Source organism: Neovison vison, chromosome 1, assembly GCF_020171115.1.
Source record: "Neovison vison isolate M4711 chromosome 1, ASM_NN_V1, whole genome shotgun sequence".
Lineage (NCBI taxonomy): Eukaryota > Metazoa > Chordata > Mammalia > Carnivora > Mustelidae > Neogale > Neogale vison.
In genome coordinates, this window is record NC_058091.1 from 16,716,096 (window position 1) to 16,728,517 (window position 12,422).

The 12,422-nt window shown below is 44.5% G+C and overlaps 1 protein-coding gene across 1 annotated transcript; it reads right to left on the reverse strand.

The window, feature by feature from the left end:
• Positions 1-1,455: 1,455 nt before the first annotated feature.
• Positions 1,456-4,097, reverse strand: CALHM6 (calcium homeostasis modulator family member 6). The gene is made up of 2 exons (XM_044236238.1): positions 3,282-4,097; positions 1,456-1,951 (listed from the first exon to the last, which is right to left on the reverse strand). Exons 1-2 carry the CDS (start codon positions 3,810-3,812, stop codon positions 1,529-1,531), a joined length of 954 nt encoding a protein of 317 aa, XP_044092173.1. The 5' UTR covers positions 3,813-4,097; the 3' UTR covers positions 1,456-1,528.
• Positions 4,098-12,422: the final 8,325 nt, after the last annotated feature.

Below are 12,422 nucleotides of genomic sequence, written 5' to 3' on the forward strand. Positions count from 1 at the left end.
AACCTGTATTTCTACATTTATTTGTATGGTAAATGTTTTATCGGGCTTCTGTACTATGTCATAGAGGCGTCATGACTCTACAGGGGTTCATAACACTATCCTCTCTACTTTTGTGTATATTTGAAATTTCCCATTATAAAATCCTTTAAGAATACATGAAACAAGATGGCCTCGGGAGGGAGACAAACCATAAGAGACTCTTAATGTCACAAAACAAACTGAAGGTGGCTGGGAGGGGTGGGGGAGGGAGAGGGGTGTGGGGTTATGGACATTGGGGAGGGTATGTGCTATGGTGAGTGCTGTGAAGTGTGTAAACCTGGTGATTCACAGACCTGTACCCCTGGGGCTAATATTACATTATATGTTTATTTAAAAAAAAAACAAAACCACACTGGGTTTCACAGACACAATTTCACACACACACAAAAGGCAAAATAGCTCATTAATAATTCTCAAGATTGATGATATGTTGAAATGATAGTATTTTGGGTTAAATCCATAAATCACTAAATTTAATAAATAAATAAATAAATAAATAAATAAAATCCTTTAAAATTTTCCCTTGGATCCTGCAAGTGAAAACCAACAGTTTTGCTTGCAATTATCCTACTTTTCCATGTTTTGTATTTTTTTAATTTTATTTTCCTTTTCGTGGTGATTTTTTGGGTTTTTGTTTAGTAACCACCACAAAATGCCAGTATTTTTTTAAAGAGATTTTATTTATTAATCTGACAGACAGAAATCACAGGTAGGCAGAGAGGCAGGCAGAGAGAGAGGAAGGGAAGCAGGCTCCCCTCTGAGCAGAGACCTGATGCGGGGCTCCATCCCAGGACTCTGGGATCACGACATGAGCCGAAGGCAGAGGCTTTAACCCACTGAGCCACTCGGGCGCCCCAAATGACAGTATTTTAATGTTCCAAACAAGGTGTAATCTACAAGACAGTGCATTTGAGGGGCGCCTGGGTGGCTCAGTGGGTCAAAGCCTCTGCTTTCGGCTCAGGTCATGATCTCAGGGTCCTGGGGTCGAGCCCACCTCCGGTTTTCTGCTCAGCAGGGAGCCCGCTTCCTCCTCTCTCTCTCTCTCTGCCTGCCTCTGCCTACTTATGATCTCTGTCTGTCAAATAAAAAAATAAAATCTTTTTTAAAAAATCAGTAAAAAAAAAGACAGTGAATTTGAAGTTAACATCAGATAACCTAAAAGAAAGGTCAGAAGTTCGTTTGTTCTTTCAGTTTCTGCTACTGAAGTCTTTTATTTGACTTCATTATTATTCAGTGCAAGGGACCCTAGACCAAGGATATAAAATTTCTGACCTAGCTCCAGTCTGTCACTTTGAGTGAGTCACCAGACTTTGCTTCCTTTTTTATAATTAATATAATAAATAGGTAAAGTACTAATTCTTCACTTGATTTAAAATTGTTTCCACAATTTGAAAAATCTAAAAAAGAGCAGTCATACACGATACCAAAGCTTTTTATTTTTTAATGAAGTGAAAACTCAAAAGAACATTCCCTATATTCATTCATAAGGTCATAACTCGGCAGCAGTATTCATACCGGGTGTATCTACAAAGCCAAGAATGGGAATCACTGCATCTCCTTCGTTAGATCTGATACTCTGACTCTTCTCTTTTCTGTTGACATATTTGTGCAACATGCTGTAGTACTGGTCCTTTGGATTGAAAGTATACAGTGAAGAAATCTGCTGCCAGTCTTTGACACTGGGGGTGTTGTACTGCTTTGGATGCGTGCATTCAAAGAAACATTTAATATTCTCTTTGGCCAGTTCTGTTGCATGCTCTGTGGCCTGACTTTTAAGGATCTGCTGCTCCTGTTCCAAATAGATTTTCCAGAATTTCAGCTGCAGGAAACTAACTGGAGATAGGCATCGGGAGACAGATGTAAAGATCAGAAGGAAGATGATAACAACTGCTATCAGGATCCAGCCCAGAACCTTAGGGGAAAAAACACAGAAAAAAACAGCAGTTTAGCCACATTTTATATATATTCCTTTTTAAAAATATTTTATTTATTTATTTGAGAGAGAGTGTGTGTGTGCGCACACGCGAGAGAGAGAGAGAGAGAGAGAGAGCAAGCACGCTCAGGAGCAGGGGGTAGGGGCAGAGGGAGAAGGAGAGGGAGAAGCAGACTCCTGGCTGAGGAGGGAGCCCCACCCAGGGCTCCATCCCGGGACCCTGGGATCAGGACAGGAGCCAAAGGCAGACGCTTCACCGACTGAGTCACCCAGGCGCCCCCAAATTTTAAAATTCCTACCTAGAGTTTGAACTACTCACAGTGATTATGATGATCAAGCAACAGTTTTAGGTCTTAGTCTCTCTCTCTTTTTAAAAATCTATTTATGAGAGAGAGAGACAGACAGATTCTCTGTGGAGCAGAAGCCCGAGGTGGGGCTCAATCCCTAGACCCTAGGATCCTGACCTGAGCAGAGGGCAAAAGATTAACCCACTGAGCCACTCAGGCGCCCCAGGTCTTGGTCTCTTAAGAAGTGGCAATAACTCCCCAAACCCTCGGTAGAACTGCTTGACAAATCATTTTCCAAGTCGTGTCCAAGGCCCAGAGAATTCACTACGCTAGAATTCAAAACGTGGAATTTTGACAAGTCCAAAGAAACAAGCATTCCTGTTCAAGAACCTCTTAGCTTGGGGCGCCTCAGTGGGTCAAGCCTCTGCCTTCGGCTCAGGTCATGATCTCGGGGTCTTGGGATCGAGCCCCGCATCGGGCTCTCTGCTCAGCAGGGAGCCTGCTTCCTTCTCTCTCTCTCTGCCTACTTGTGATCTCTCTGTCAAGTAAATAAATAAAATCCTTTTAAAAGAAGAAGAAGGAAGAAGAAGAAGAAGCGAGGAGCAGGAGGAAGGAGGAGGAAGGAAGAAGGAAGAAGGAAGAAGGAAGAAGGAAGAAGAAGAAGAAGAAGAAGAACCACCTCTGAGCTTTACATGCCCAGAAGCAGCGTGGGGTGGTGGCTTTAGAGCCAGGTCAACCCATTTTATGGTAACAATTCTGCCTTCTTCTGGCTGGACAAACAACTGGACCTGGGCACGGCGTATCAAGAAGATGACGTAGGACTGGAGGTCAAGGGCCCGGCGCAGGTGCCTGCCATCGTCCGTGCGCCTTCCGTCCTTCTCACTCGTGCTACGGCAAGTCGCCCTTCTCCTCTGTCCTCCGGGGTCCCGGGTCTGGAGCCAGCCGCCCCCCCAGCCCCCGCTCGCCCCTCACCCGGGCCCCTCTCCCATCCTCCCGACCGTGGCCCGCGGCCGGCGCCTGACCTGCGACTGGGCCTTGAGCTCCTTCAGCAGGTCCTGCGCGTCGGCCGCCTGCGCGGGGCTGCAGGGCGCCAGCGGCAGCCGGGCCTCGCAGGTGGGGCCGCGGCCCCGGCACAGGCGCCGCGCCAGGGGGCCGCTCCCGGAGGCGGCGCACTCGTAGAAGGCGCCCCCGAGCAGCGCCACCGACACCCAGGTGAGCGGCGCGACCGCGGCGGTGGCGCTGAGCTGCGCGAACACCAGGACGCCCCGCCGCGCCGCGCCGCAGCCCCCCGAGCGGGCGCCGCGCGCGCAGCAGCCGGTCAGCAGGCGCCAGGTGCGCGCGTTGAGCACGAAGCCCAGCAGGAAGAGGACGAGCGCGGGCACCAGCAGGAAGACCAGGCCGTAGGGCAGGTTCCAGGCGGCGCTGCAGGGACACTGGAATACCGCGGTGGAGAACACGCGCTCGCCGCCCGCCGTCAGGAGGGTCACCAGGCCGTAGCCCAGCGTGCTGTGATGCTTGAGGTGCAGGTCCAGCACCGACCGGAACTTATCCATGGGCCGCCTGCCCCCGCGGGCGCCGTGCACAGGCCTCTCGGCGTCTGCCTCTTCGGGGCCCTGCTCCTGCAGCGGTTTGGGTGGGCTGAGGTCTAGGGCTTTCCACTCTGCTCGGCAGCAGCTTCCGGACTGGGGAGAAGGGCTTCTCGGGCCTCTGTGAGCTTTCGCTTTCTTATTTCAAGCCGGCCAAGTCTGCTGATACACCCTTGACCTCTCAGGATCCCTGGTTTGGCTGATTCCATGGTTACCTTTGTTTCTACCCAACTGACAAGAAACCAGGGGACTTTCCTTACCCTTCCTGATTCGATGCAGCTACCCAAAGAAAAGAGAACAAAATTCTACTTGCATAAACGCAGAATGCCAGATTGTCCCCCATTACAGCCCCCTTCCTTCTAAGCTGGCTCTCAGACCCAAACCATTACAAAAAAACTAGTCAGTTACAGGAAACATTACTCAAGGACAAACTTCTGGTTCCTCTTTCATAAGCTAAATCACAACAAAGCCTAGCTCAAGTTCTGATACTTCCATGATCTTCTGGCCCCTCCTGTCCCGCTCCTGGACAGAATCCCTGGCCTCATTCACACCTTGACTGTTGTCACCTCTGATCTCCCACAGGGCATTAGACTAAACCTATTGGACTGGCTTCTGCCTCTTTTATTCCCCCCAGGTACGTCCTAACAGTCAGTACCTGGAGGACAAATCTACCTCCCACTACCCCTGCCTGGCCCCAAACCACCATTCTGTAGCATTTTGAGGAAAAGCTATTCTCTCTGTGTGAGTCCAAACTGTCATGCAGGACAGTTAGGCCCCCTTCTCTGAAATGAAACCGGGTCCTGCCTGTAAACTTGCAGCAAAGCTCCGTATTTGAGGCACAACATTTCTGCTTTATTCCTACGTCTCAAAAAAATATATATATTTTTTTCTTCTCTGGTCCCTCAGTGGACCCTGCCCCTCTTACTGCTAGACGATTCTTTACTCCTGCCACATACTCCCAAAGATGTTGCCTCCCCGCTCCACACTTTCTGCATACCACCATGAACGAATCCCACTCTATCCACAACCTTTATGCAAATGGCCTTATCCACATCTCCCTTATCTGTAACCTAACTAAAATGTGCCCTTCCGTCCTCTTCAGTCCTCTTCAGTAACACATTTCGCAAAACAAGAGGGAGGGTTGGCTGGCCTCCTCCCATTACAATGTGCAAACCCAGGCTTTTCCGTTATCTTCTAATAGTTCATTCTCCACTGAGGCTCAAGCTATTCCCCACAACCTCCTGCCTCACCTCACTCCTGTGTCCGTTCCTTTCATTCATTAAGACTTCTGCGTCTGGCGACAGCTTACCTCTTCCCCCTGGCTCCTGTTATTTCGTCAAGGATTTGGTTTCAAATATTTTTAGTTCCAGAAATTTCCATCTTGTCGGTCTTCTATCCTAGCTAGAGTAACCCATTTGTTAACAGTTAACTAGTTCATTTGTTTATTCAGTCATTCATTTAAATGTTTAATAAGCCCCCAGAATATGATAGGAACATATGAAAGTGCCTGGTATTATTGGGTACAATAAGGAACAAGACAAACAGACACCTTCCTTTCATTGAGCTTGTATTAGTGAGGATAGATAATGAGGAGGAAAGTCCTCAAGGTTATGAAAATAATTCAAATGGGATCACGTGGTAGAGAGTGTCCTGAGAAAGCCTTTGTAAGGAGAGGACGTTTAAGGACAAATGTGAATGAGGAAGGCTGTGGGCTCCAAGGGAACTTAGCAGTCTGTGGTTGGAAAACAAGCCAGAGTGAAGGAACATTAAAGGTGAGGCCATGAGGTTGAACTGCAGGGGGAAGGTCAGGTTTAGGGGCCTCTGTAGACCAGAGTATGTGGTTTGCAACCCTGCCCATGAAACTCATTACAGACTGAGCTGCCTCCTGCCCTGTTATCCTATCAGCTTGTGTCTCCAAACACAGTGGTTGCCACCACTGTGCTCCCCCAATCATGGATCTCCCAGATACCAATGATCACTGTGTACTTATTACAGGTTACCGTAATTGTGAGAGTCTGGGTTCTGCCTGCCAGCCTGAATGTTCTCCCAGTACCAGCTGATGAGTCTAGTCCCTGACATCTACCCCTGCCCTCACTGAAGCAGTGGGCGGTTCTAGTTTGGAGTCTATTGGACATTGCTCAGCCCCTTATACCCAGCTCTATCCGGAGAAGACATTGCTGAGCTCAGTACTTAGTGGAAACAGTAAAATACTAATGGTGTGGAGGGATTTAAGGACTTTTTCTTGAGAGTAGACTAAATAATACTTGAAAGACCTTCACACTTTTGAGAATCTGTAATTTAATGCCAGTTTACTTTAGCTTTTAAAAAATGAGTGTGTGATTCTCATGGTAAGCACACTGGAAAACCAGTAGTTATGGGTTTAGTTTGGTTTGGTTTGGTTTTAACTGTAGGACTTTGTTTCTCAGCACTGTCATTATCACTGTCAGGAATGGGTTTCAGAAACCTCAAAAAAATCATGGAAAAGAAAGGAAAAGAAACTCTTGAAGGAATTTCAGTCTGTGAATCTAAAAGTTCCTTGTAGTCATCTTCAAGTGAGCTAGATCTCAAATGTTATTCTCTGTAGTCTTCGTGAAAACTCAGACTAATGGTATGACCCTGCTTGGAATATGACTTCTAGATTCTAGCGAAGAGTCAATCCCGGTCCCAAGACCCACCCATAAGAATCAAATCAAATCAAAATTCATCTGTATTTTAAGTATCTACCACGTACAAGACCCAAATTTAGATGCCAAAAAATAAGAAGTAAATTTAGATCTGACACTCTTAATCTTAGGGAATAGTTTACTGTACATTATTATTTATGAATACATTGTTTATGTTATGTATTTGAAAATTTGAGCCTGTTATTATCTTAAGATTTTTGAATGCTTATAAAAGCTCTTCTTGGTGGGACCACAATTGAGGTCCCATCAATCCAAGGCCACACTCTTGGGCTGAAAAAAAGAAGCTAGCAACCTCCAGAATATCCTTCCTGGCAATTGATGGCAACAGCCCATCAGTGGAAGTATAAAGCAAGAAGGGAGAAAGATCAGACCTTTTCCCTGACACAGGAATGTCGTTTGTTAAATGGCAATCCCATGACATTTCAAGTAACCTTTTTATAGATTATTTTCCCCTTTTCTTAGCATGAATTGTCTAAACCTATCATAAAATCTTAAACATTCACGGATTCACACACTTAAAACGTGTTTTCTTACAAAAGATGATGATTTTAACCCTGAGAACCTAGATGTGGTCAGTTTTTGCTGTCATTGCTGTTGTCATCATGATCATCATCATCCGACGCCGTAACTCTATAAAGGTTCTAGTATTCCTTCCAAGTTTCTTTTTTTCTTTTTTTTTCTTTTCGAGAGAGAGTGCAAGCAGAGGGTGTGGGGGGCAGAGGGAGAGAGAAATAATCTTAAGCAGACTCGGTGCTGAGCATGGAGCCCAACACGAGGCTCAATCCCACGACCCTGTGATCATGATGCAAGCTGAACTCAAGAGTCAATGCTCAACCAACTGAGCCACTCAGGTGCGCATCCTTCCATGGCTATTTAAACCCATGTCTAGCTTCCTTTCCAACAAGGGCCCTCAGGATGGCTCCCACGAAAAAGGGTGGTAAGAAGAGGAAGGGTCGTTCCTTCTGCCATCAGTGAGGTGGTGACTAGAGAATACACCATCCACAGTCACAAGTGCATCTATGAGTGGGTTTCAAGAAATGTGCCCCTTGGGCACTCAAAGAGACCCAGAAATTTGCCATGAAGGACATGGGAACTCCAGATGTGCACATTGACATCAGACTCAACAAAGCTGTCTGGACCAAAGGAATAAGGAATGTTCCATACTGTACATCCATGTGCAGTTGTCCAGAAAACATAATGAGGAGGAAGATTTGACCAACAACCTCTGTCCATTGGTTACCTATGGTACCTGTCACCACTTCTAAAATCTACAGTTAATGTTGGATGAGAACTAATGGCTGATTGCCAAATAAAGGTATAAAACAAGAAAAAAAAGGTCTATTAGGAATTTTGGTAAATTACATTATGTTTTTCCATTGACTCAAATTGTTTCACATGATTTTAATGTATTCTAGAGCTTCACTGTCAATGGCCACTTACTTATACTTTGCTTCATCACAAGTCCAATTCCCCTCCTGTCAAATTTGGTTTACTAGTTTGTGAATTGTGATCAAAGATTTGGATTTCCAAAGATAATAGTAATAAATAACAAATAAGATTAAAGTTTAAGAATAAAGAAAAAAGTAATTTGGGGCTCCTGGGTGGCTCAGTGGATTAAGCCTCTGCCTTCAGCTCAGGTCATGATCTCAGGGTCCTGGGATCAAGCCCCACATCGGGCTCTCTGCTCAGCAGGGAGCCTGCTTCCCCCCCCCTCTCTCTGCCTGCCTCTCTGCCTACTTGTGATCTCTGTCAAATAAATAAATTTTAAAATCTTTAAAAAAAGAATAAAGAAAAAGTAATTTAATAGGAGGAAATTTGTATTTCTTCAAATTATAAATGACATTATTGGAAAATATCAAAAATTTACATTAACTCAATGGAGAACATAAAATGTTGTGGAAGATCTTCCCTTAAAGAATGTATCACATGAGAGATGCCTGGCTGGCTCGGCTGGTAGAGCATGTAACTCTTGATCTCAGGGTTCTGAGTTCAAGCCCCACAGCAGGTAAGCAGATTACTTAAAAATAAATAAATGAAACAAAATGAAAAAAAAATGTCACATGAAATACGCTCCATATTTAAAACAGTCATTTCTATGCAATGGAATACAAAGTAAGTGCATATGATTGAGGTAGATCTGTATGTGCTAGTATGGGTGAAAAGACAAGAGTTGACATGTTAATTGGAAGAGGTAAACAGAAACACTGGATGCCATACATTTGTGTAAGAACTCTGAGAAACAAACTGAGGGTTTTGGAGGGGAGGGGGGTAGGGGGTTGGATGAACCTGGTGGTGGGTATTGTGGAGGGCACGTATTGCATGGAGCACTGGGTGTGGAGCATAAACAATGAATGCTGGAAGAGTGAAAAGAAATAAAATAAAAGAAAATGGAAAAAAAGAAAAGAAAAAGAAAATGTATTTATGTCCCTTGCAGATTTGTATAATATTCTGCAAGATTAAAAAATACTGTCAAATTTTTACCTCTTGAGTGTAAAGCAGAGGGTTGTGAATGAATGCAGGGAGAGAGACTTGTAGCACATCTTTCTTAGTGATTGTCCTTTCTTTAAACGTGCATATGTTCCTTCTACAATTAAAAAATACATGAAATGTTTTGATCTAATGAAGAATCTCTGAGAAGGAAGTCCGGAAAGAGGCAATTTCCCAGGCTCTTCCTTGTCCTTCCTTCTCTGCACACAGAGCTGGTATAAAGGGTTGCTCCTTGAACCTGGAATGCTGACAATTCACCCCTTCTTGCCAAAAGTAACAAATTCTAGTGATAAAGTGTGTTTGAAGAATACAGAAGATAAAGAAACTGAGAGTTTGAGAACTGGAAGACGGCAAAAAGCAGTAGGAAGAGAAGAGGAGAAGATCAAACAAAAAGGTGGGACTGGGTGGCATTTATCCAAGTCCTGAGGGAAACAAGATGGAAGACCCACTGTCTCCTTCAGAGACGGCTTCCCATGTGCTCTGTAGGGTCTTCTATGTACCCATTATTGGCACAGAAACAAGGCAGAGAGGAAAGGCAGATGGAGAAGAATGGAGGTGGGTGAGCGGTTAGATTGTGGAGATTTTAAGTGCTATTATTTTCTTCCCATAGGAGGAGGGAGTTGGGTAGATATTAAAAGCACTTTGGAGATCATTACTGAAATGAAGTGGCTTCTCATGCATACATACTGACTCATAATCTTCAGGGCAACCAGAAAACCAGGCTGGAGGGACACGGCTGTCTTCCATTTGGAGTCTTGGTTTTCTTAGGAATCCCATACTCTCCTAGCTCCAGCTCTGAAGGCTTAATATTCTGCTCTTTTAAGAAGTAACTCTCTCCCCTTTAGGGATTGCTTTTTGATGATGAACATAGAGATCATCATCTCTGCGTCTACATCCCTCTCCTAGGCAACCTTTGCATCTTGGCAAGGTTTGGATAATTCCGTAAACCCTGTCTTTAGGGCATTTTCTGTTCCTTCTTCCTGCTCACTACAGACTATGTCCCCCCATCCAAATTCATATGTTGGAGCTCTGACCTCCCCCACCAAAAGTGATGGTATTAGTAAATGAGACCATTCTGAGGGGCTTATGTCTTGAAGGTGGAGTCCTCATAAGTAGGATTAGTGCTCTTATCAAAGAGGCCCCCAGTGAGATCCCTCACTCCTCTGGGGGAGAGGGTATCCTCCCAGTAGCCATTAAATGCTTCAGCACAGTCTGGTGGTCCACCTTACTGCAAGGGGATAAGATTATATAATCTTCCCATTTGCCAGAAGGAAAGGAATGAACATGAGTTCTACTACTCTAGGCCACTCTTTTGTTTCATGCTTCTGCCCACTCCACAAGTCACTAGCCTTCTTTCCAAAAGAAACAAACCAGAAGTCCAAACATGGAACTCACAGTCCTGACTCTGGGTAGTGCGTGGCAGTCTCTACATCAGGTTTCATGTGGCCCATCTTGAGCTACAGAACCGTGAACTAACAGTAATAGATTAATCTGTCCCCCACAGGCAATGTACAGTGGAGGAACAGGGCCAGAACAACCACACAGAACACTCCATTCTGAGAGGGAGAAATGGAAGCCAGCAGGGGGCACTGACTGATGTGTTATGTTTCTGAAGTTATTCCTGGGCAAATACCAGAAGGGCCTCTTTCCTAGGCAAGGTGGGTGAAAAAAGTCCATTGACTCTCTTGACTCCCCCCTCTGGAGGGTTTTCTTCTGTTGTCACCATTGGCCGTGTATTCAGTGGGTATATGCCCTTAGTTCATGTGCTACTTGTACAATGTTGGGAGACTACAAGTCCAGGGGGGTTGTGATTCCTTTGACAGTAAATCTCTCCCAAAATTATTTAGTAAGCTTCTTGTCTCTCATTTCAGTAAACTGTAATTGCCTATACTGTTATAGTTCTTTTCAAAGCATGGTTCTCAGATCTACTATATTCTTTTGCCTTCTTGCCCCATTCTCTCTCTCCCCTCTAACTGGTATGTATCTTTCTCTCTTGCCGGTACAGGTACCCTGAGTAAACATGAGACTATACTTTTCTGTGGGAAAGCTACACTTTTATTTCGATCTTTCTGAGGCGCTTTACCATTGTATATCTTAATTTTATCTTTGTCCCAAAGTTTCTGAAGTGATTGAGCGGTATTACCAATTGGTGTAAAAGCCATACTTTTAATTTGGCCTTTCCATTGGTTTACTTTAATGGACATTGTCTTTCAAGGTTTCCCCAAACTCTCTCTTTTAAAAAGTTAGGGTCTAAAACCTGTCAAGTTTTCCAATTTTGCAAGCCCTCATTTTTCTGAAATATCTCTATTCCTTTTCATTTCCGCTTACAGATCAACCAATTCCTTTTTAAGCTTATAAAGTCTCTCCAAAACATAGCCAGTAGAGACCAACACACACTAGAAACATTGTTTTCTAATTTTTTCCCCTAGGGCCACATTTTCTTTAGCTGCATAATCTTTCCAAATTAATGCAGGAGTTAGTTTTATTAGCAGCCGAATGAGAGTTGGCAGTCTCTCTAGACCTCCACTATCAGTTTCCATGCTGCTCACCATCAGACTGCCAAACTAATGTCACATATTTGGGGAAAGAAAGTGAAACTTCCATAAGAAACCTAGGAATATATCAGAGAAAAAGTTATTTCCTCTTGGTTGTTGTCTATAGCTAAAGTAAAAAGAAAAATCCTTCCCTTAATTCATTCCCTTATGGCTGGGAATGGGGAGATAGTGGAGAAGTGAGCAGACAATGGGGAAGATGCGAGATGATTTTTATCAAGGAAGAATCCTGCATCAAATACCAGTATTTGGTCTGAACTAGTCACCAGCCTCCAACAATTGGCAAGGGAAGGGGGCAGTATGGTCCTCTCCTATGCATTAAAGGCAGAGAGAACTGGACAAGTGTGAGCATATGAAGTCTATCATGTGTTGTGTGATCAGTTTTTCTAAATTCCCCCATCCACCCTTTGATCTTTTGTAGCCTCTTGTATGACAGCTTCGGAATCTTTTATTTGCTACATACTATTTTTTCATCTCCCCATCTAGATTATATGTTTCATGAAGGCAAGGGTCATGCTTGGTTTAATCCCTTTTGGGTTACACAGGTCTTAGCCTTGTGCCCAGGACATTATAGGTGCTCAGTAAATATCTGTGGGTGCAATGAGTGAATCAATCAATGAACGGATGAACGAATGAATGAGAATCAGACTTGGATTTTCTCTTCTCCTACTGCAGAGTCAGGATCATGTCTTTGCTCAGCTGAGAACTTGACGCCTTCTACAGAGATCCTTCCTGATTGCCAACCTTGTGACAGACAGAAAGGAGGAGCAGATCCAGGGAGGAGCAGGACAACACCATGGAGAAGACAGGGCCATGGGACAGGTTCCAGGTGCAGCTGAAGGGCCATCTGGACA

Excerpts from the sequence above, each read along its gene's own strand:
- CALHM6 (XM_044236238.1), bottom strand. The coding sequence starts at position 3,812 with ATGGATAAGTTCCGGTCGGTGCTGGACCTGCACCTCAAGCATCACAGC. Across the intron at positions 1,952-3,281 it reads AGCTCAAGGCCCAGTCGCAG|GTTCTGGGCTGGATCCTGAT; the intron begins GTCAGGCGCCGG and ends TTTTCCCCTAAG.